The sequence below is a fragment of the Pelmatolapia mariae genome, linkage group LG4 (assembly GCF_036321145.2).
Source record: "Pelmatolapia mariae isolate MD_Pm_ZW linkage group LG4, Pm_UMD_F_2, whole genome shotgun sequence".
Lineage (NCBI taxonomy): Eukaryota > Metazoa > Chordata > Actinopteri > Cichliformes > Cichlidae > Pelmatolapia > Pelmatolapia mariae.
Window position 1 is genome coordinate 34,407,943 of NC_086230.1, and position 23,360 is coordinate 34,431,302.

Sequence of the window (23,360 nt, forward strand, 5' to 3'; positions counted from 1 at the left end):
GTCAGCAGGAGGGAGGTAAATACGTTTTGACACATCTGCAGCCAACACAGGAGCTGTGAACGAGTCAGATGTGACTGAAGGGCCGACCCTCAGCTTTGGGGAACATCTGGATGATGTGGTCACTGAAGTTTCTGCTCCATCTCTGACCCGCTCGCTTTTTGGGTCTGATGAGGACCTCCATCACCTTCACCAGCACGACGAGAGTTTCAGTGAACGTCCACCAAACACACGTTCAACACTCAGCTCCCGATCCTTTACTCGTTTTATTTATCGTTAAATAACGAAGGAACAGCCTCACCTGGGCGTGAAAGCGCTCTCGAACCTTTGAAAATGGGAACAAAAGTCTAAACAGTTAATAAACATTTTTATGAACCTTGTGATCAGAAGTGAAATCCTCAGTCACATCACGGTCCTCTGTGGATCTGTCCACGTGAAGCGTTTAAACAGAGAAGCTGGTAAAACTGTGTTGGGGAGTTAAAAGTTAAAGAAAGAAGCAAAGTCACTGCGTCCAGCCAGAAACCGTCCTGCACCAACATCAGGCGGCGGTGGGCGTGTCCACGGCGGGCTGGGTTACCTGCGTGAGCCCGTCTGTACGGTAACGGCACCATCGACTGTTTCCTGTGGCAGCAGGTGGAGCAGGCCCGGGACTCCGCCTGCATCCTCCACGTCGTCGTGGTGGATATGGTTTTAAACTCCCTGCTGTGTTACCATGGAGACCTGGTGCTGGTCAGGTGACTGAACAGGTAACAGGTGCTGACTGGACATTTAGACTAATAATTTGACAATAATATTTATATAATTAGTAATATAACTCACCATACGTCAAACACACAAACAGCTTAAGGCAGATTTTCATATATTTGAACTGAAGCAAAATTAAATCAATAATATTTTGAATGACAAAACTTTGTAATACAAAGTCAAGAGTCAAAAATCAAATTTAAAACATATTTCTGGTCATTTTGTGACATCACAGAAATTTACTTCAACTTTGATAAAGATGTTTTTTAAATGTTACAAAAAATATAAAAACTTTCTTTATTGTTTTGGTCAAACACGATTCTGATTCTGATTCTGAAAACAAAACATTTTTTCCACTTTTGACATTATATAAAATAAAACTACATTTAGCTAATTTGATACTTTTTAAAAGTCATTCTAACATATTGATCAGTTTTAATATTTAATTCAACAATAATGTAATTAAAGCTGCTATATTTAACACTAAAAGCATTTAATAATGACTGTAGTAGTTTATTAATATAAAATTATTTTAACAATAATTTAAGTGTAATATACAAATAATATTTTTATTTATCTAAATTTTTTTATTATCGTGGATTTTAAATTATGTGACACAAATATTTATAATTTTTATTGTAAATTAAATTATATATTCACTTATTCATTTATATAACAATAATATATAGATAGATAGATAGATAGATAGAGAGATAGAGAGATAGATAGTTAGGATATGCTTTGCTAGATTATTGATTGTTAAATGAATTATCAGAACATCGACACACAGCTGTGATCATAAACATTTCCATTGTAAACAGACACAAACAGCAGGTTCATTTTCATTTAATAATTCAGAATAAAAAGTTAAAATTATTTGAGGTTAACATTCAGTGAAAAGCCGTTTCCTCCTGGAGGGTGGGGTGGGGGGGACAACCGTAACCATGGAGTCAGAGTCAACACGGACGGTTTTCATGTGTCAGTCGTGTTGGAAGGAAAATGTAATAAAAACATTTCATAAAACTGAAAATGACATGTTTACAGGGTCCACTGATGGGGTCAGAGGTCAGGGGTCAAAGGTCAGGGGTCAGGCCTGGGGTCGGGGGCTGACGTAGGATTCAGATAGAGGCTCTTTAAAACCATGAGAGGTGAAACGGTCGAGGCGCTGAAGGAAACAGGAGAGAGTTAGTGTTCTAACTAAAACAGCTCAAACGCGCTTATCAAAGTGATTAACGAAGCTTCTGCTGGAAAGACGCGAGAGCACGACGTCATCCGTCTTTCTGCCTCCGGGCTGATCACAGATCAGCTGCTGACTGATGACAGTGGGGTCAGTAAAGTCCACAGAGCAGCTTCGGTCGAGTCTCGACGCCGTACGCGCTCTGAAACATGGCCGCCGAGCCGAGAGGCGAGCTAAAGAACACGCTCTCCTCAAGCCTTCCTGGCAGAAAAGGTTATAAAAAGTAATAAAATCTGCAAAAATAAAAAGTGTCCTGAAGCGTTTCTGCACGGCAGAGAGTCTGCGACACCGACAGGTGAGACACAACCAGCCGCAGGTGGAGAAGAACCTCCACCAGGTTCCTCAGATCAGGACGCTGGACACCGGAACCCGGGTGGAGCGCCCGCTTTTCGGCACCAGGATCGGCTCATCTGTTAAAAACAAACAAACACGACGAGTTTGAGGAGTCACGGCAGAAATGATGTCACAATTTCACCTCCAATCAGCTGCAAGTAAAACACACGGGAGCGTCTCACCTGTGGGGGCGTAGTTCTCGGCTCGCTCGCGGTCTCTTTCGATGTAGACTGCGGTGGCGAGGAAGAAAGCTCCGCCCACCACAGCCACAAAGGCGCAGAGCAGCATGGAGTACTGCAGAGACCGAAACTGCCACAGGAAGGAGTCGTTCTTCCTCAGAGAGTCAGAGATCTGACACATAGGAAGAGGAGGGGCCAATGTTCAAGATGGACGTCGATCATCAGTCAGCAACAACAGCCTGTGTGTGTGTGTGTGTGTGTGTGTGTGTGTGTGTGTGTGTGTGTGTGTGTGTGTGTGTGTGTGTGTGTGTCTGGACGTACCACTCCTATCAGGTAGGGACTTCCTGCGTCTCCCAGCAGGTGAGACACAACGATCTGCAGAGCCTCGGCTGTGGAGCGTCGAGTGGGGACGACTACGTACTGAAACAGAGACGGAGATTCACTCGTCGTCTAAACCTTCACTTTCTATATTTTTGTAAATTCTGCATTTGATATTCTGTATCAGCCAATCACATTTAGCTGTAATCAAATTCATTTGGTTGCTTTCAATTATTTTTTATTTTTTTCCAAATCCAATCTCAACACACGAGGCGTCATGTACCCATCTGTAAGTATTCTGTAAGTAATCAGGAAGCTCGTGTTCGAGTCCAACAGGAGACATCTGTGACTCTCACCAGAAGAATGTCAGCCACGATGGCCCAGTTCATGGACAGGAACGTCTCCCCGAAGAAAATGAAGACCTGGAGGGACGAACAGAAAAGATATCAACGAACAACCAGCAGGTGGAGTTATTCTAAAGGTGTGTCAGCCATCTTTGTGTCATGATTAATGCTGAAACTCAAACACTGACACCTTCCACGACCCTCTGACTGCCCAGATGGATGCATGTATGGAGGCTGGGCGTTAAGTGGTGACAGGTGCATGGATGGATGCATGGATTGTTGCGTGGATGGATGCATGGACGGGTGCATGGATGGCTGGCTGCGATTCTATGCAGGACTCACATATGTTGCGACGGTGCTCGCCTGGGCGAACATGATGGCGAGGTAGAGGAACGGTGCACAGAGGAGCAGACCGGCGGCACAGACCAGCGGGTCGGCTCGGGCCGTCTTCTTCCTCAGCTGCCGGCTCACCTGCACGCCGCTGGCCACACCCAGCACGCCGGTGACACAGGTGATGGCCCCAAAAATCAGACTTGGGGAGAAAAAAAAATGGTAATGGCCTGCATTTGTATAGCGCTTTACTCAGTCCCTAAGGACCCCAAAGCGCTTTACACTACATTCGAACCACCGACCTTCTGATTAGTGGCTGACCTGCTCTGCCACCTGAGCTACAGCCACCGCAAAACCCAAACCATCAGGATGCTGCATTCCTCCATCGAGGTCGAATTTAACGAGTAACCGCCCGCCCTGCACCTCAGGTGTAGAGTCATGTTTACCTGTCTGAGGACTCGCAATGAGCCTCCATGCAGGGAGCCCTCTCCCCGTTGAAGACGGCCGCCCTGAAGAGGAACGTTGGCGCCCAGAGAGCCAGAGAGCCCGTCACAAACGCCACGGCCGTGAAGCCTAACGTGGACAACATGAAGCTGCAGCTGCGGAGGAGAGAGATGGAAACCAGCTGAACGTCAAAGCATTAAAGATTAAAAACTATGGTATGGCTTTACCAAAGAGACGCCGTGACAGAACGGCGTGGGCTCAGCTGGGGAGAGTATTTAAATGAATCATACAAACATGGTTTTCTGACCTTTGTGGCGTGTGGATGTCTGAGAACTGTGAACGTGACAGCAAAGCTCTTCCTCTGCCCTCTAACCCTTCACTGAGTCCTCATCCTCAGAGTTTAGAGTCCCACATATCCCAGTATTACAGTACTGTGACGAAACCAGAACCAAGCTGGACGCGGCCCATCAGAGGGAGCAGAGTCCCATTATTAAACCCAGTGAGTTTGCACAGATCGGTCCATAAAACAGACTGCAGAGAGCACAACAGCATCTGTGTGCTTTTCCTCAGCAGCGCGCACACACAACATCAGATATCACTGTTTTGTTTTAGAATCTCAGTATTCAGTCCGTTACACGCCATGAAGAAATGTAGGATCATGTTGTTCAGGCGTCACTGGAAGTAATCGTGGATGTTGCCCACAGGTGTCTGTTCACAGGGTCGAGATCTGATGGGAACCTAAAAGCTGCTCAGACTTCAGGTTTATAAGCCGACCCGTCAGATTAACCAGAGAGCAGCTCCTCCACCCTCTAACCGAAGACTTCACCCTCCTATCAGAAACACGACTCAGCTGTCTTCCCTTGGCCTGAGCTGCCATGCTGTGTTCAGAGGGAACCGCATATTTAAAACCTGCAATTACACAATTACTCACGCCCTCATCGCATTTGCTAATTTTGACCCGGTCATTTGCGTTTGGTAGTTTGAGTCGGTCGTTACTGAAATGAGCTGGCTGTGTCCTTGTTTAGCCCATGAACAGCAGACCAGAACCTTCCCCTCCCATCAGGACGAGACCGCAGCTTCGCGCCGAGTCGTTGTCGGGATATTCAGAGCCTGCAGTTTGTGTGTATGCGTTAGAGAGCAGCTCACTGCAGTATGTATGCATGTTTCTGACTGATGGATGGAGATGATGTGATCACTGATGGAGATTCTGTCAAACGCAACTTTATATTCTGAGCCTAGAAATAAGCTGTAATAACTGAGGCCAGAGCGTCTTCTGAGAATAGCGGTGACCTACTTCTTGCTGAGGTCACGCAGGTCGGCGAGCCAGCTGGTCTGGTGCAGGTGATTCTCGGGTCGGGCCTCGACGGCTCCTCGTTTCGGCTCCTTCACCGCAAACAGCAGCAGCAGCACGGCGATCAGCCCCAAACCCGGAGTCACCTGAAGGAGGAAGGACAACGCAAACGCTCATCAGCTGGAGGAAACAGCTGGAGACCACACAGCTGCAGCAGATGTTTGTCTGGCTCACCCGCAGCGCCCAGTGCCAGTCCTTCGCCCTGCTGCTGACCTGCGAGCCGACGATGTATCCGAGACCGCTGACGGGAGGAGGAGACAAAGAGAGGTCAGCTATTCACACTTCCTGTGTGACAATGAAAAGTCCCAGCTCCTCAGCAGGGAGACAAAATTATAAAGACACAATGTTCATTCATGCTAACCACATAACGGAATATTTTTTATTTTTAGTCATTTTTAAAGCAAAAATTGTTGAACGATACAAACAGAACACTGAAAACTGAATATTTAATAATATCAATAATAATGATTAATAATAATAAATGTACTAAGAAAGACTGCGAGGGAAGTTTAATGATATGGAATGATTCATGGATTTTTCAGGTGTGATTTAATAAACACCAATAATATAAATATTTAATTTAGATAATTTAGTTATAATTTTGAGTTTTTACTTTCTGGATGATCGCTAAAATGTCGAGTGAAAGTTAAAGTTCACACGTCTGCAGCTACCTGCCGACAGGGATGGCAAAATAAAAGATGGAGAGCATGTTGGTCCTCTTGCCCTTCACGTAGAGGTCGGCGATGATGGTCGGGGCGATGGTGGAGTAGCTGGCCTCGCCGACTCCGACCAGGCCTCGAGTCAGCAGCAGCGCCCAGAAGTGCTGCGGCAGGAGAACATGCGTGTTTGTGGGACATTTAAACCTTCACAAAAGTTTTCCTCCTGAGTTCAAACATTTCTCTCACCTCTTTGGGCGTGTAGGAGCTGGCGAGCGTCACCAGCGACCAGAACGTTATGCCGCCGCTCATGATGTACTTCCTGTTGTACCTGTCGCCCAGGTAACCAAACACAGGAGCCAGGAACATGTAGCTGCAGATAAAAACTGGAAGGAAGCGCAAAAGTGAGCATTCTGAGAGCTGGAGTCAGGAAGTGAAACACCTGAAAATGTGACCAAAGAACACCTGTGGTCATGTGACTGCAGTCAGTATTTACCAGTAACTGTGAGACAGAAAAAACCCTGTCCTACAGCACAGGTACACTCGAGAAGGTTTGTATTTAGGTTAGTTTATGGTTCCAACATGAAGACCACTTCTACCAACGTGCTAGTCATGTGTCGGTCGCGAACGAATCGGCTCTTAGAGCGAACGACGCGAGCCGGCTCCTTATTGGGAACCGTGGTTTTTTTTTTTTCTTTTTCCTTCTCTCACCCTCTCTCTCGCACTTTTTTCCGCTTCACTCCGCACGCGAGCCTTGTGCTTGTGCTGAGCAGAGGGGGGAGGGGCGGTAGTTACACTCGCAGTAGCACAGGAACAGAGCAGGAGGGAGAGAGAGAGAGAGAGAGCCAGGGACAACAACGTGACATTAGAACGTCACAGATGATAAAGGATTCAGAAAGTTTATTCATGCAGGCCCACATGACAGAGAATATGCATCTTCTTTTTGTTTTCATATTTTAATTTATATTTAATTGTGTTGTGGTTTGCAGTGCTTTGTGTTGTTTCACTTTAAAAGCTGAAAATTTAAAAGCTGAAAATTTAAATAGTGAAAAGTTGAAATGTAAATAGCTGGTTTTTGTATTATATGATTTATTTATTACATTTTATGTGGAGTGAATAAATAAAAGTATATTTACGGTGGCCCGTAGAGACAAAACACGTACGAACACAACAGCAGTGCTCCAGGATGCTAGGGGGCAGTGTTGAGCTGTTGTTACCTAGTGGCTACACAAGCCAGGAAGTATATATAAACATATATAAATAAAACCACGTTTTTTTTACATTAGTAATTGCTTTTGTGCATAATTTTATATTGTTGTTGATAATAAATTAATTAAAGCAACAAAACAACCTGAAGAGCCGGTTGGGAGCCAAAAGAGCCGGTTCTCTAAAAAGAGCCGGAAACCCCATCACTACAACGTGCACAAATTCTTTAGTCTGACGGTCAGTGAAGTAGCACGTGACCATAACTATTAGCAGCTCATCGTGTTTGTCTGCAGCAACATTTGTGCTGAAAATGGAAAGAAAACTTTCTTTTCATGAAACAAAAGCCCTGCTACATGATGAGGTAGTGGAGTTCTCCTTCTTACCTGTTTGAAGTAAGCCAGACTCTGTGTCGTTGATCCCAAAGTAGTGCTCTATGTCAGGGAGAACACCTGGTGGACAAAACAAACGTCATTTACTTCACTCATATTTCACTCACCTGCACCTCTGGCATCAGAAGCAGGTGTTACAGAAATAACTTCCATGCCTGCGTTGGACCAACACGTGAATCTTTGCATGCATCGCTTCGTTATTGTCGCCCGTTTGTGTCAAACACGTGAATGTGAACAAACTTCCCCGGCAGCAGCGTACCTGCCACGGTGAACCTGTCCATGTAGTTGAGCAGGTTGATGTAGCAGAGGACGAAGACGATCACCAACGCCCGGCCTCTGGACACCCCGCTGGGCGACTCATCTGGCTGCTGATTGGCCGTCGCGGTGCCCTGATCCTCCGGACCTTCCGCCTCGCTGTCAGAGGAGAAGAACGGAGCAGAGTCCGACGTCGGCTCGCCTCGAGACATGGCCGCCGCTGGAGAGAGATCAGATAGTTATTACTCACTGATCCGTCGCACTGACCCGCGGGGGACCACAGGGCCCCGTTCTGGGTCCTCTGCCAGACGGACGGTTCACTAAATCCTCCTTCTATGAGCGGTTCAGTCCGTTTGTTAGCAGGATTGCCGACTTAATATCCTGTCTGTTAGCAGTATGACTCAAAAAGGTCTGAACAGAATTACATGAGGCGTGGCTTAACCTGACCTATCAGCGGTTACGGATATGCATTTGGGAATTTGTTGGGAGGATTCTTTAGCAGTTTGGGGAGACGTAATGTAAGAAAACTGACAAGTTTGACAAGTTTGCAAACGGATCCAAACTGATATCGAAACATCGCTCACCTGCAGCAGACAGCAGGAAGTGACAACACAGAGTCACGCAACAGCGAGTGTGAAATGTTTGCTTTCCATGAACAGCTCGTCGAACGCGATGTTCTTCCTTCTTTGGCAGTTATACTGCTTACAGAGAAGAACTACATGAATACAGTTAATATGTGTATGAAGCCTAAAAGTGCAAACGCGTCTTCAAAGAAGCAGAGGTGAAACAGCTGGCTGACTGATTTCAGCGGTTTCTTTTTGAGACGTTGTTGTTTTTCAGTTCCATATGACGTTTGTGTAAATGGTGGTGTTCATGTTTCCACACGCAAGAGGAGGTGAACGTTGAAAAGTGGCTGGAAAATCCAGTTTATCTACTGGTGGGACTCTTGAAACTTCCGGGTGAACACATGACGCGGTACTTGCAAACCTCCTCTGGCAGCAGAAAGCTCTGCAGGAGCTCTGAGGATAAAGGCAGGAGAAGAGGAAGAAGCGGAGAAAGGAGAAGCTGACCGAGTGAAACCACGGCCATGTGACGCTCTACACGAGGACAATCTGCTGACGCAGTGAACATCAAACGCTCTGCCGCTCTTTTCTTTCTTTTTGTTTTGACTTTATTGAATTAAAAGTGCGACTGAGGTGGTTCATCTCTCCCTCTGCTCAAATAAAGGCACTTAGACATCATTGAATGCTGGCTTTATGACTATGATTACATGCAAATAAACTGAAACAGTCCAGCTACTGAGCACCAACCACCACCCTGGACTCTGTTCAGCACCATTCGTCCATCCTTACTGCTCTTAAATGAGCTCATATTTGATTCAGGCTGATGTTTTGCTTTCATACAGAAGGAAATGCTCCTGTTAAGTGACTCCAATAAAGATAAGACACGTCCAGGTGACCCTTTGCCCCTTTGCAATCTCATCTTATTGATCAGTGGATGATTGGATCCTTGTCAATACCAGGGCGCTGCTGTTGCTCTGCACTCGTGCACAAGTAAACAAAAGGCTGTTTAAACAAGGCAGCAGCTGACGAGGTTAAAGGAGAGAGAGCACAGCACCAAACTCCATTCAAATGTCTCACACTTTTTCTATTTTGCTAATAAACGTCATTCAGCTTTAACACGTTCTCAGGAATCTTGACATAAATTCAATATTAATGTTTAAACTGTGTTAAAATTGTGCTCCGATCTCCATTTAACATGTTCCCAATTAGGAACTTTACTTTTAAAAGGCTGAAAGAAGATTAAAGGTCTTTAAACTCGATTCGTAATCATCACAGCTGTGTTTGTTCTGCCATCAAAGATAATAACAGTTAATTATATTGACCTGAAATGTGGTTTAATACCTTTTAATGCGTGCTGCGGTAAATTCGGCTCTTTTATTACAGAGTTAGGAAATGTAGGTACAGCCAAGCAGCGCAGCAAAGCCCGAACACCAAAGCACATGCAAAAAAATTAGTTTTTTGGATTTTTCTTTAGAGCAAACTTTTATGTTACTTTTTTATCAGCGGGGATTTTTCAGAGCACATTTTAAACTTCTGCTGATAAATTCGGTTAACATTTGATTACATTTTTAAACGCGTTTTGTTTTAGCGGAGATTAAATGATAAGTTCTTGAAGACATCTTTAAGCAAATCACCGAGCGGTCAGCGCTGATAAACGAGTCAGGAGCAGTAAAATCTAATTATCTCCGATAAGGAAAATCAAAGCCACCCTAAATTCACTGTTTTTTAAATGGACCTCTGCAGAGCAGGTCTGTGGGCCCGCTGTTGTTGTTTACCTGTGAGGATGAGTCAGGCTGGCGCTTCTTCTTCTTCTCTGCTCCAAATCTTCACTTCCTCTCACAAAGCTAAGAGCTCGTGACAGACTCCATCCTGACGCCGTCAAACAGAAACACGAGCCGTGCGCCGGGTTAGAGACGTTAACGCCAACGAAGCGTTTAAAGCCCGACGCTCCAGGACAGACGCTTCTTTCCCGGCGCCATGACACCTCTGACGGCCACTTCCGCTCACATGACGCCATGACCCGCTTACCGAAAGTCACGTGACAGAATCAGCGATCAGCCGTGATGTGAGTGGGTGAAGCTGATAGTGCTTCAGTAACGTTCCGTGGATTTATCTCCAACCGTGAAGTGACGCAGAGTGGGTCCTCCTCCACCCGCTGATAGAAACACTATTTTTTTAACAGTAAAACTGGGTGGCGGCTGCTTACGTCCGCTTTTATGTTTTAAATTAGGATTTGTTTTTGGTAACTTTATTTCTAAAAAAACCAAACATTTCTTAAATAGTGAATTTAAATAATAATAATAAAATTGAGCTTTTTTCTGCCCAAAATGTCCCTTTAAAAGAAATTACACTTTTAATAATAAAATGGTGATTTAAATAACATTAACATAAAAAAGCTTTTGCTAAACTTGGCTTTTCGTTCTCTTTTGTGAAAGAAAATAAAGAAATTCTCATAAATTGGCCATTTTCTGACACAACTTTTACTTTAAAGGGTGAACCGCAGCAACATGCTAGCAACTGAAGCAATCACGAGGTTTTTGCCGACCAGTTGGGGGATACACTTTTTTCCTTAGTGACCGGTGGTTGCCACGGTGCCAGTGACTGTAGGCCAGTGAGTCTGTGACCGGAATCGTTTGTTCCTACACGGTCACCGACATCATCACATGTCCAAAAAAGCCAAGTGTTCACATTTCATCAAACACTGTAAACTTCATCTTTCAGGACCATCTGTGTCCATCTTTTATTTACAGTACTCTTCCACATTCACATTGAGCCTCCAGGGCGGCCATGTTCTTGCCCTTTACAGGTGGAGGTTTTTCATCATGACCTCACTCATGGAAATGATGTGAGGTCAGCTTGTTTTGCTTTTATTTGATTTTCATAAAAATAATACTCAAAAACAAAAACAGGAAGCGGCTTCAGTGTGGACACAGAAAGGTTAAAGACCTGATTCGTGCACTTGGATTTTGCTGTCATTTTGTCCGTGTCCCATCATCAGCACCTGAGAATAAAGTGACCTCTGAAATGATCGCAGTGACGCTTAAATAAGAGCTGAAGTGGACGACTCAGACCCAGACTTCGATGATGTCACCGTCCTCCATGTCGAGCTGCGCCGGCGTCTGGCTGCCCATCACTTTGGAGCCGTCGAAATGGAAGCGCACTTTCTTCTGATCCTTGTTAGACATCTTGGACACGTACTGGAAGAAGATGGACCTCAGCGGCGCCTCCTGAGGAACAAAAAGACGGCGTCATTACATCATCGGCGTTAACGCCCTGCTGTGAGAAACAAGGAAGGAGGAGGTACGAACTCTGTGCAGAGAGAACTCCTGAGAAGAGTCTCTGTCTTTGCTCTGCAGCCTCACAGTGATGATGCTGCCATCGCCGTCTGACTGGCTTCTATCCTCCGCCGCCATGACCACACACTCTGAACACACAAAGAAGAAAACATTTTGCACTCTGGGACTCCATCAGAGCAGCTTTACATGAATCACAGTTCAAAATAATCCTTCTTTGTCTGATATCAGCCCCCTGAGTTCACCCTCTGGACACACACAGGAAACGGTGCTGGGCAGAACCCTTTCAACATAAGAGTCCCCTGCTCAACACAGTGAGCCAGTTAATCTTTATTAACACAGAGCTGCATACCATAAAGCCAATCATAACCCAAAAAGCAGCCACGATTATGAAGCTTCAGGACAGTGGGAGCTGTTATTGTCTCACTGATGAAACATGGAGGCGGTTAGACTTCTGAAGCAGTTTTTTTGTCATTGTGCACTTTAAATGTTTTCTGGTCTTTTACTGTTGCTGAGCTGCTCGGTGCATTCGCTCTGTTTCAGAACGGGTCTGATTGGTGATTTGGTCTCTCGTAAAGTTTGACTGGTTTGTTTTGGTCCTTCAGCCTGATGATGACCTCCCTCACCTTCACCAGCATCTCTCTGGACCTCACGTTCAGAGTTTCAGTGAACAGCAAATACAACAACTACCAGTTGAACCCGTGGAATCGACCTCGGATGTTGTTGAGCGTTTGTTTAAAATTCACGGTGACGCCATACGGAGGAGAAACTGAAAACGAGGCCTCTTTGTGTTTGGGACTCACCTATAATGTCGGCGATGCCGAGGCCGAGCTCGCTGATGGTGGCGCTCGTCGGCAGCTCCTCTTCCTCCCTCAGCAGCAGGAGGCGAGGAGGCGGGACGTTTAGGATGACAGACAGCTGCGTCACCACATCGCTTAAAGGCGTCGACTAAAAATCAATCAATCAATCAATCAATCAATAACTGACAGGATGCTTAAACATACATTAAGTTAAAGGGGGCCCATAATCCTCTGGGTTGGGTGTCTGGTCAGTACTTTTCAATCAATGTGACTCTGACTGCTGTGGAGGCGGAGCTTAACACACCTGCTGAAACGCTGCACAGTGGCCTTTTATTAACCTGCGCTGCTGTTACCTGTACGTACCGACAGCACCGGGATCTTGTGGATCTCAGTCCTGCAGCGGATCTTAAGCGGGATCTCTCGCGCTGAGGAGCTCTCTGACTCCGGCTCCGGGCTCATGATGATGACGTCATCGTCGTCATCGTCGTCCACTCGCACGTACTCAGAATGTGACATGGGAGGACCTCGGCGCCGTCTCGACCGGCCACCCTGAGGCTCTGGAGAGAGGAGGGAGCTCACCGCCCGGAGCTTCTGGTCGATCTCACTGAGGCGGGAACAAAAACAAAGCCAGCTTTGATTTTTAGCGGATGTGTCTGGAGAACGAAACAGGAAGCACACACGCGGACTCACCTGAGCTTCTGTTTCATCGCCCTGGACTGTTTCTGTACGGGACTCTCTGGAGGAGGAGGGGACGGACAGCGCACGGCGTCTCTGAAATAAAGCAAGAGGCACAGCAACGAATTCAAACTAAACTCGGTTTAAAGTTCGGAAGCTCGGGCACGATCCGGGTTCTGACTCACGGCCGCTGCTCCGCCTTCTTCTGCACGTGTTCATCTTCGGAGTCGCTGAGGGTGACGAATTGCGCCGGCTCGCTTCGAGATGAAAACTCCAACAACAAACTGTCGTCTGCGTCGTCATCTGCTCAGAGACAGGAAGTGGTTAAAGCCAGAAAATCACCCGCTGCTCTGAGTGTGGATAAAACCGCGTCAGCTGTTACCTGTGTCAGTCTTTTCGGTGAGCAGCGCCGCCGTCGGCTTCAGCTGCAGACTGCTCTTCACCTGCAGACACAAAACACACCGGATCAGGACAATCTAGTTCATATGATACAGGTTGATGTTGCATGGAGATGTATTTAAGCCCCTCCCACTGAAGGGAGACAGCACTGCTCTACAGTGAATCACAGCTTAACGTGTGAGGAATGCATGACATGTCATTTATATATATACAATTTCTTTTTGTTTTTTTTTTACATGTTTTTCAATTCAATTTGACTTACAGAGGAAAATCACAAGAACAGCTGATAGGTTAAAGTATCTATCTAATAGACTCTAATATGTGCATGTAAATGGAGAGTCCTCTTCACACACTGAGGTTAATTATGGAGTTCCACAGGGTTCAGTGCTAGGACCAATTCTGTTTACATTATACATGCTTCCCTTAGGCAGTATCATTAGAAGACATAGCATACATTTACACTGCTATGCTGATGATACGCAGCTCTATCTGTCCATGAAGCCAGGTAACACACACCAATGAGTTAAACTGCAGGAATGTCTTAAAGACATAAAGACCTGGATGGCCGCTAACTTTCTGCTCCTTAATTCAGATCAAACTGAGGTTATTGTACTCGGCCCTGAAAATCTTAGAAATATGGTATCTAACCAGATTCTTACTCTGGATGGCATTACCTTGGCCTCCAGTAACACTGTGAGGAACGCTGGAGTCATTTTTGACCAGGACATGTCCTTCAACGCACATATTAAACAAATATGTAAGACTGCTTTCTTCCATTTGTGCAACATCTCTAAAGTTAGAAATATCCTGTCTCAGAGTGACGCTGAAAAACTAGTTCATGCATTTATTACTTCCAGGCTGGACGACTGTAATTCATTATTATCAGGAAGTCCTAAAAACTCCCTGAAAAGCCTTCAGTTAATCCAAAATGCTGCAGCAAGAGTCCTGACAGGGACTAGAAAGAGAGAGCAGATTTCTCCTGTATTGGCTTCCCTTCATTGGCTTCCTGTTAAATCCAGAATTCAAAATCCTGCTCCTCACATACAAGGTCTTAAATAATCAGGCCCCATCTTATCTTAATGACCTTGTAGTACCATATCACCCCACACAATGTATTTTACTGAGTTTCTCCTGACAGAATCCAGCTCCTCTGAAGTCTGACGGCTGAAGCTGAGAGATACTCGAGAAAATTAACAAAACAGTGATATGATTCTTGGTCCATGTTGTCCGGCTCACTTTAATCCAAACAAGCTTCCATGGCTCTTATTGGCTCCTTACCTTGTTGGAGTAGATGGGCACGGGGACAATGGCTGACGGGTCGAGGATGCGTCGGCGTTTTGGCGGTGGCTTTGGGAGCTGAGCGTCGCTGCTGTGAACCTGAGAACAGAGACAGAAGTTGCTCTGTAAGAGAAACGTCCAGCACGAGACGCCTTCAACAGACACCAGGGGGCAAATATTAGGAACACTTTTATATCGTAAGGCAGCACAGGACTGGAGAAGGTGGCTGGGGAGAGGGAAGTCCAGGCTTCTCTGCTTAGGCTGCTGCCCCCGCGACCCGGCCCCGGATAAGACGAAGAAGATGGATGGCTAGAACCACTTGAACCAACGTTACTACAGTTAACTAAAGCTAAAAAACCCCAAAACACCGTTAGTAAAAAGAGCTTTATTTAAAGTTTAACTTCAGTGCTCAGTGACAAATCTGGCGACTTTTTCTGGTGTTATTGGAGACTTATTTATGACGACTTTTTGACGTGAAAGCGCGTATCGCTCTTACTCTCAACAAGCAGCGGTGCTGCCGTGGGCACCTCACCCGTTCCAAAGCGCTCACGGGCGGAGGATAGTCCTCCCCCAGCTGCTATCAGGGCAGGAGACGTTCACACCTATGCGTCCAAACTGCAAATGAATCGCGCACGAGCGAAGCCGCTGCTCCCGCACTGACTGTAACGCAGTCAGTTCTTCTTTTACTCTTATGCTGTTTTGTGGATCACAAGGTTTAAAACTACTTATAAACACACACACAGTAACTCCACCAGAGTGCCTATTTCGGGTCACTTTTGCCGGTCCAAGCCCGGGTAAAGGAGCAGGGTTGGAATTGTGACATTAAAAAACAATAATTGCTAAAATAAATTTAATTTGTAGTTCTAAATAAACTCTAAATGCATTTAGGACGTTTTTTACTCACTTTATGTCTCTTCCACGATGTTATTTCTCTCTCCAACAACATAGGTTACAATTACACTAGCATGACCAATTATGCAAATTAGGCGATGACGTCATTTAGCGACTTCTAGCGACTTTTAGGACAGCCAATAGCGATTTTCCTTACTGAGGAGTTGGCAACACTGCTTTGAGCTGTCCCTCTGATGGACTCGTTTCTGATCCTGTCCCTGCTGTCCAGCATCTTCAGCTCGGCCTCCTCCGTCTTCAAACCACGTTTAAAGCTTCTTCTCCCTCTCGCTGCTCTCCACCTGCCTGTACTGGTACTTCCCCCTGTTTCGTGCACCGTCTGTTGTTTTGCGTAACTGACCCCAAATCAAACCAAACATCAACAAGAAGTTTAAAAGTGATTAAATTTGTTTAAAAGCAGAGCTGGGTTGTAGTTTAACCTCGTGAAAAGCTTTCAGCGATCCTCGGCGCAGTTTTTCTGTTGTCTTAACGCCATCGACAGAAACAAGAAAGCGAAAGTACACCGGGCTTTTATTTTGAAGCGCTCTGATTAACGTTAGCTAACGTCCCGCTAACGCACAGTTAGTCGATATAAACTGACTTTCCGCCAAAGCTGCTCACCTCCGTCTTCCTGTAGGTCTAATCAGGAGGCCCCTAACCCTCTAATTAAACACAACATTCATGATTTCAGTAACGTTTAATAAATAAAAAAGGACCAGCATTTCTGTCACACACTCACCGCTTCCGCCATGTTTATTTCTTTCCGCGGGGCGCCGCCACATTCACGGACTGTGGGATATTCTGCCTCAGTAGCGGCAGTGCTGCCTTCAAGGACTCTAGTGGATCCGTAACTGTAAAAACTTGTAGATGCAAACTAACAACAACTGATATCAGACACACTGAAGGAAAAACTAAGGGACCAGTTTCAGTATTTTCAAGGTTATTTGGAATATCGGAGAAAAAACTTAAAGAAAAATCTGCATTTTGCAGAGAAAAACAAGTGTCCAGTTTACAAGGAAAAAAAACTAGCAAAAATATATTTTTGAGGAAAAAATGGTGAAAATTGAAGAATTATAAGAAAAATTCCCAAAATTATAAGAACAAGATCAAGTTAAAGTACTTTTTAGAGCATGGAATTTATGTGGAAAAAACAAACAGGTGAATTTACAAGAATTAAAAACACTTCATTTAAAAATGGACAAACTTATAAAACAAGCTGTAAATTTAAGAGAAATTCATATAATATTTTAATATTACAAAAATAACAAATACAACAAAATCTCATTAATATCTGGTAATATAGAAATGGAAACACTACTTTCTTGAGATCAGTGTGAATGAAAACAAAGCTGGAGATTGTCGTCTGCCTGCTCCAAACTGCACACTGACAGTTTGTGTGTGATGATGTTTGAGATGCTTCATTAAAATAAATAAAGAGAGGAGCACATGCGTGGGCTCTTCATGCTGCCAGGAGCACATTAAAAGAACTTTCTTCATGTGGAGGACTATAAATACCTCCGAGTACATATACACACTACACTGGACTGGGTTAAAAACACCACTGCACTTTACAGGAAGGGCCAGAGTTGGCTCTATTTTCTGAAGCGGCTGAGGTCATTTAACATCTGACAATTCTCAGGATTTTTTATGTTATGGTCAGTGCTATCCTCTATGCTGCTGCATGCTGGGGCAGCAGGTTAGGGGTCGCAGACCCCAACAGACTGAATAAACTGATCCTCAAGGCCAGTAATGCTGTGGGGACGGAGCTGGACTTCCTTAGGGTGGTGTCGGAGAGGCTGGTGCTGTCTAAGACAAAGACAATGCTGGATATTACCTCCCACCCACTCCATGACGTGCTGGTTAGCCACAGGAGCACGTTCAGTGAGAGACTGAGATTACCCATAATGCACCACTGAATGACACAGGAAGTCATTCCTGCCTGTGGCCATCTCCCTGTACAATTAATGCACAGTACACACTGCAATAGTTACACCCTGAGCAGCTCCTTCAGCTGCTGCACCCACGATGTGGGACGGAGATTTCACATGTCTTTCCTTCCAGCTGCTGTCAGACTCAACACGGTCTCTGCAGATGACCACACATGTGCAGACACACACAACTGTAACTGTCTCCCTGATGTGCAATTTTTCCTACTATGACAAAGCATTTTATTCTTGTTGTATAGTACGTTATTCTATTTGATCTTATTCTATTATGTTTTTCTGAACTTTTGCTGCTCTTAAACTTGGACTTGGCCACAATATTTTTGGCAGTGACCAAAAAAATTTCTCACGTGTGGGACTAATAAAGCTTTATTTCATCTGTCTGTTAAATTTGTAAACTCTTAACATATTGTATGGTTTAACTAGTTCAGTCTGTTACTGTCCTGGAGCAACTGTAACCCACTTTACTTGGGGACGAATATTCTGATTCTATTGATTGTCGTGTATTAATCTGACTGAAGCACCTGGTTTTCTTTTAACCTTCAAGTAAACACAGCTGGAAGTCCAAGCATGACCCCAGGACCTGTACCCTGCCTCTGCGCCTCGTGCAGATCACTGTTCATTAAGTATATCTCAGAGGTTTTTCATTCTTCCTGCACTAAATAAATGAATAAAAGCCATTTTAGACGTTTCCACATGTCACAGCTTTTAGTTTCAAACGAGAGTCGTGTGTTTCGGTCACTGACTTCCTGTGCGTCTGTACTTTGGAGTCATGTTCAGTTTCACACAAAGAGAAGAGACGTGGACACAAACCTGTGCACAGTTTTTTTTAAACAACAACAAACACGAACACGTAAAAAAAACAGTTTGAATAAAACATGAATGATAGTTTTTTTTTCTTCCTGAAAATAAATTAAAAAAAAATTTTTTTTCTGCTTCCTGCTGTTCAACATCTGTCCATCTGATCAGCTGATCAATACAAATCCCACTCTGATGAGAGCTGACAGGAAACAACATCAGTCCCAGGGATACCAGCATCAGACTGAGGAACACGTGTTCTTATAAACATGGACGTTTAGTCCCGCCGCCGCTCACTTCTTCTTGTTCTCTTTGCAGGCGACCACGTAGCGCTGGGCCACGTTGAGCGGCGGTGAGTAACCGTCAGGGTACGACGTGTCCTCAAACAGCACCGAGTAATCGTCCTGAGGCTGCGCGCACACACACACACACACACACACACACACACACACACACACACACTTTATTAACAGCTCTCAGCCTCTGCGGCTGAAGCAGCTGCAGTTCCTCTGATGTCCACTAGAGGCTCCTATAATGAGTCAATCCCCACAGACTGTACAGAGAAGATGGAAGGAGTGTCTGTGACATCACCCAGTGGTTTTTGGCCCCCACCCTCCTCCAGGGTGAGAGCGCGGCAAGCTGCTGATCAGCTTTGGCTCTAAGTCGGCGCGCTGTCACTTCCGACGCCAAAAACCAACGTCACAGTAACAAAAACACGAATGTTTCGAAACCAGAGGATGACGTGACAGTGGCCACGTGCATCTTTTATCTACAGTCTATGCAGAAGCTATAATGAATCTGGAATAAAAGTTACACAGAATAAACTCATAGAGGATAAAACATGAAAAGACTTATTAATCGGTGTTCCCTGAGCCGAGGCTGACCCGTCACAGACGCGCCTGTCAAAATAAAACCGTAAGCGGCGAGCCTCACCCTGTGCGGCGGCGTGTGGATCAGCGCTCGGTAGAAGCAGGTGGTCTGAGGGTAAAGGGCCAGCACCAGCTGGTCCTTACTGAACAGCGCCTCGGGGTCCGTCTCCGGGTTGGCTTTCCACTGCGGCAGAGGGATGATCCGCCGTCTGCTCAGCATGTGCCGCCTGCTCGCACAGAAAACACAGAAGAAGAACAAGAAGAAGGAGGAGGGGCAGATTTGTCACTTTTAGAGAACAAGCTGCTGAGATTCTCCCACAGAGCCCGGCACAGTTTACTCCTCTGTGACAAGATCAACACACGTTTCGCGCGCTGAAACATACGAGCCCCGCCCACAATCACTGCATTCATTAATGAGTCAGAGGCGTGGCAATCAGGTTTAAACCGTCCCATATAAACCAGCCTCTGATTTTAACGTCTGTACACTGATCTGAATAACGATGGAAACTGAAAATGGAGGAAATTTCCACGAAAAACAGGCGAAGGGACGAAAATCTGCAGCACGAGAACGACTCTAAGAAGAAAGACGAAGAGGAAAAGGTGGAGAAAAACATTTGAGAAGAAAAAGAACAAATAAAGAAAAGCAGGAGAAGGAAAACACTGAGAAGAGACGAAGAACCAGAGCAGATTTAAAATCCTACAAACGCTTGCTTCTCGCTAAAGCTGGGAGTCGTACTCCGGCCTCGCTCATGTTGTTCCTGTCAGAGAACATAACGAAGGAGAACTCACTCTTTGCCCTCCTCGTCGATGTCGTCCACTTCGTACCTGCAGGGGGAGCAGAGGAGGCGTCAGAGACTGATGATCGCATTACACCACGCAGGCGTCGCCACAAACGGTCACATGTTCTTACTTGTTGGTGGAATGGTTGTAGCTGACCACCTCAGCCAGGATCCACTGCTCATCGCCCTCCACGCTCTTCACCCTCGCCGCCACCTTGTCTCCCTGTTTGGCCACGTAGTCGCTGCTCGCAGGGGTCGCCCCGCACAGAGGAGGAGGGCTGGAGAGGGAGGAGTCACAGAGAGGATGCTACATCAGAAAGTCAACCGGAGCACACCTGAGCATCGGGTACAAGCTACCGACAATAGCCGGTGCAGCTCGCTGCTCATGGCGGGAACAGAAGAGACACTCGGCACATAAATGTGACATCCTCGTTTTTAAAGATAAGATGCCTCACCACCACCGTTTAACGTGATGGTGAAAGAAACGCATAAAAAGCCTGAAATAAAGACGTGACCTCACAGGAAGCCTGGGCGGGGACGCAAAGCTGCTCTTTAACACCATCTGAGGTGTTTCCATGGCGTTGTGGGGACGTCACTAGAGCCTAATATTGGCCACCGGCGTTGGGGCAGTACCACCTACCTCTCCCCCGGCTTCCCGATCCACAGAGGAAGTGTCATGGCCGACTGCTGGAGGAGCGTCATGAGGACGCCACGCCTCATCGTCTTCCTGGGAGGGTCACTGTCGCTGTAAACGCCCGCCATCTTTGCAGCTGCAGACAGACAGACAGGTGAGTTTTGTGTCACATGAAACAGGAAGTCCAGCTGCAGATGCGAGAGGCCGAATACCGGACACGCACCTATCCGCCGCTCCTCCAGCAAAGACTTGATTTCTGCGATCTTATCGAGGGCGTGACGCAGAATGCTGAGAGGCGGAAGGAAAAGACACAAAAGAAGAAGAAAAAGATGATTTTCACCCTCTGATGATCCTCACACTCTTAGTAAAAATGAACAGGCTAGAAACGCAACATGAACGGAAACCGGAGCTCAGGTTGTTGGACCGCCTGTTCGTGCAGTGACCTCACAGCAGCCATATTACTGGTCACATGATGTCATTAAAAAGGCTCCAACAGCACAGACACAGAGTCTCAGTCTGTACTCAGAGGAAATTACTGCTTATTGTGCTTCAGTCATGGTGTTCATGCATCTGTCCCCCTTTATTTTTTCATTTTTATAACCTTTATTTAAACAAAACAGTATCAAGCTTGAGACTGGAAGTCTCCTGTATAACATATAAGTGACATCACCATGATCTTTAAGGGTTAAAGGTCATACTCAGTGGCCTCTCACCTGCACTCCGCCTCAGCGTCTGCCTTGGCCGTGGTGTAGAGCCCCCTCAGCTTGGTGCGGTAGTACGGAGAAGCTGCAGGAGACACACGTCCACGTTTAGGACCACACGACAAATTCAGCACATGTGCTCAAAGCTGCTGACACTCACTCTTGTTCTCAGTCTGCATCCTCTCATGTGTTTTCTGGATGTTGAGCAGGTTGTGTTCACTGCGTGACCTCTCCTCCTGAAGCAGGCCGAGTGCAGGTAATTAGGATGTGATCAAAGCTTGACCTGATCAATCACAAAGGAAGCGGATCAATACTGACCTGTGTCTGTTTGATGAGCTGGTGGAGCTCAGTGAGCAGCTCCGCAATCTTGGGGTCAGCGGACATGATTTAACCTGTGAGGATGTGGAGCATCAAACAGCAGCGCTTAGTTACAACATATAAAACCTCATTTAAAAAACCTCTACTTTAAGGCGGTTTTAATGACGGTGAACACTTCACAAAGCACAAATAGTCTGAACATTTCGATCACCGCGGTCATAACATACTGGATATAAAGTTCCGAATCAATACTCGTATGTAACATAACTGAAGTCATGCTCTATGTGTGTTGGGTGTTGCCTGGAAAACACGGCATATCTTAAATAAAAGATTTCTGAACGGAGTTTGGTGTAAAGTTCGCTACAGTCAAAAACGGCTCGGAAATGGTTCGTAACGCCAAAAATCGGATTAAAGAAAAACATTAGCGATATATATTCAACTCAGATAGATCAATGATCGGAATAAGCGTCACATTTCCCTCAAAACCAGCTCCCAAACCTCCTTACCGAGCTGCTTTCTTCTATTATTTGCGCTCAACTCACGAACCGCAGGTACTGGCCTTCTGTTCTTCTTCTTTGGTGCTAATCGTGTGCAGCAGTTTCGGTGAACACACTGCCACCAACTGGGCGGAGTGTGGTACTGCAGACACGGGGCGCTTAAAAAACGTAAACATTTTACTTTAAAAATTGTATTTCTTTTTGTTGTACATTTGTGACTTTATTATACCCCTTTGTAGCCATTCATTATTTATCTGTAATTTATTTGTGTGCAGTTATTTTGTGGTTTTTAAAGATTTTTCCAGCTCTTTGCTGTTATTTTTTTGTGTACAAACATTTTGTCTCTTTCCTGTTACCTGTGCTGTTTACAGTTGCCTCTGTGGTAATCTAGTGTTTCCTTGGAGGAAATTTGTGATCCTTTGTCAAGATATAGGCTGGGGTAAGAAGAAGGAGACAGAGCGAGTTTAAAAATGGAAATTTACAAGAAAGAAATATTTAAGAAATATTAAACAGAAAATGTGTGTGTGTGTTTTTGTGAACTTGCAACTATAATGTCACAAATTCCAGTTTCTTCTCTCCTAGCTTGACCCTGTATTTTGATTTATGTTTTTTTACTGAGTAATCTGAATCTGGAGTCTGTCCCTGCCGTCACAGGGCGAGAGGAGGGATAAACCTTCCACAGATCACCTTCATGTTAAAAAAACCTGCATTTTTTTAAAAACAGACCAGCCCGATACCAGGATTCACCATGGCTACGAGTAAATGAAGAGCAGAGCCTCGATTTTAACCCCTGGACTGAGGAATGTGAGTCACTGTGGACGACAAACAGGGGAAAAGTCATTCGGACCTGTCAGTCATCGTTTCCAGTCTCATGATAAAGATGGAGTCCAGGGCTTTAAAGATTCAGCCATAAACTGAAGATAAAGATCAGATTCAGTTTTCTGGTGGACGTGTGATCCATGTGATCCACGTGTTTGATAAATGCACACATTCACGTTCTGCAGCCTCCATTAAAAGCATCAACGCTCTTAGTTTCCTCGGGTTTGTCTCTATCACTGCGATCGATTACAGTGATGGACAGATGCAGTGATTGATCGCTGATCGGTGTTTCTGGGTCTGAAGCTTCATTAAACTCTGATTGC

General features: G+C 45.4%; 3 protein-coding genes across 4 annotated transcripts; all 3 read right to left on the reverse strand.

Moving 5' to 3' along the window:
* Positions 1-1,571: 1,571 nt before the first annotated feature.
* spns1 (SPNS lysolipid transporter 1, lysophospholipid) lies at positions 1,572-10,347 on the reverse strand. The gene is made up of 13 exons (XM_063472550.1): positions 10,122-10,347; positions 7,788-8,003; positions 7,523-7,588; positions 6,183-6,319; positions 5,949-6,100; positions 5,452-5,518; positions 5,221-5,363; positions 3,929-4,081; positions 3,495-3,684; positions 3,165-3,230; positions 2,812-2,910; positions 2,494-2,662; positions 1,572-2,388 (listed from the first exon to the last, which is right to left on the reverse strand). Exons 2-13 carry the CDS (start codon positions 7,993-7,995, stop codon positions 2,321-2,323), a joined length of 1,518 nt encoding a protein of 505 aa, XP_063328620.1. The 5' UTR covers positions 7,996-8,003; positions 10,122-10,347; the 3' UTR covers positions 1,572-2,320.
* Positions 10,348-11,059: 712 nt separating this feature from the next.
* On the reverse strand, positions 11,060-16,617 carry nfatc2ip (nuclear factor of activated T cells 2 interacting protein). 2 transcript variants are annotated; one of them, XM_063470893.1, is made up of 9 exons: positions 16,419-16,617; positions 14,792-14,890; positions 13,497-13,557; positions 13,300-13,417; positions 13,130-13,210; positions 12,803-13,043; positions 12,443-12,587; positions 11,655-11,770; positions 11,060-11,573 (listed from the first exon to the last, which is right to left on the reverse strand). In XM_063470893.1, exons 1-9 carry the CDS (start codon positions 16,428-16,430, stop codon positions 11,412-11,414), a joined length of 1,035 nt encoding a protein of 344 aa, XP_063326963.1. In that variant the 5' UTR covers positions 16,431-16,617; the 3' UTR covers positions 11,060-11,411. The 2 variants fall into 2 exon arrangements, with proteins under 2 accessions (XP_063326963.1, XP_063326962.1); XM_063470892.1 differs by lacking the exon at positions 16,419-16,617 and adding an exon at positions 15,840-16,169.
* Positions 16,618-16,867: 250 nt separating this feature from the next.
* Positions 16,868-22,310, reverse strand: sgf29 (SAGA complex associated factor 29). The gene is made up of 10 exons (XM_063472551.1): positions 22,228-22,310; positions 21,722-21,795; positions 21,564-21,639; positions 21,416-21,488; positions 20,926-20,990; positions 20,709-20,838; positions 20,200-20,346; positions 20,079-20,114; positions 19,354-19,516; positions 16,868-18,830 (listed from the first exon to the last, which is right to left on the reverse strand). Exons 2-10 carry the CDS (start codon positions 21,785-21,787, stop codon positions 18,714-18,716), a joined length of 873 nt encoding a protein of 290 aa, XP_063328621.1. The 5' UTR covers positions 21,788-21,795; positions 22,228-22,310; the 3' UTR covers positions 16,868-18,713.
* Between the last annotated feature and the right edge of the window lie 1,050 nt (positions 22,311-23,360).

Coding starts and splice junctions, on each gene's coding strand:
- spns1 (XM_063472550.1), bottom strand. CDS start 7,995: ATGTCTCGAGGCGAGCCGACGTCGGACTCTGCTCCGTTCTTCTCCTCT. Junction 3,685..3,928: donor CATTGCGAGTCCTCAGACAG/GTAAACATGACT, acceptor TTTCTCCCCAAG/TCTGATTTTTGGGGCCATCA. Junction 2,911..3,164: donor TCGTGGCTGACATTCTTCTG/GTGAGAGTCACA, acceptor TCTCTGTTTCAG/TACGTAGTCGTCCCCACTCG.
- nfatc2ip (XM_063470892.1), bottom strand. CDS start 15,914: ATGCTGGACAGCAGGGACAGGATCAGAAACGAGTCCATCAGAGGGACA. Junction 14,891..15,839: donor GCAGTGTTGCCAACTCCTCA/GTAAGGAAAATC, acceptor CTCTGTTCTCAG/GTTCACAGCAGCGACGCTCA. Junction 11,771..12,442: donor CGGCATCGCCGACATTATAG/GTGAGTCCCAAA, acceptor TTGTGTGTTCAG/AGTGTGTGGTCATGGCGGCG.
- sgf29 (XM_063472551.1), bottom strand. CDS start 21,787: ATGTCCGCTGACCCCAAGATTGCGGAGCTGCTCACTGAGCTCCACCAG. Junction 21,489..21,563: donor GATGCAGACTGAGAACAAGA/GTGAGTGTCAGC, acceptor TGTCTCCTGCAG/CTTCTCCGTACTACCGCACC. Junction 20,991..21,415: donor GACGCTGAGGCGGAGTGCAG/GTGAGAGGCCAC, acceptor TCCGCCTCTCAG/CATTCTGCGTCACGCCCTCG.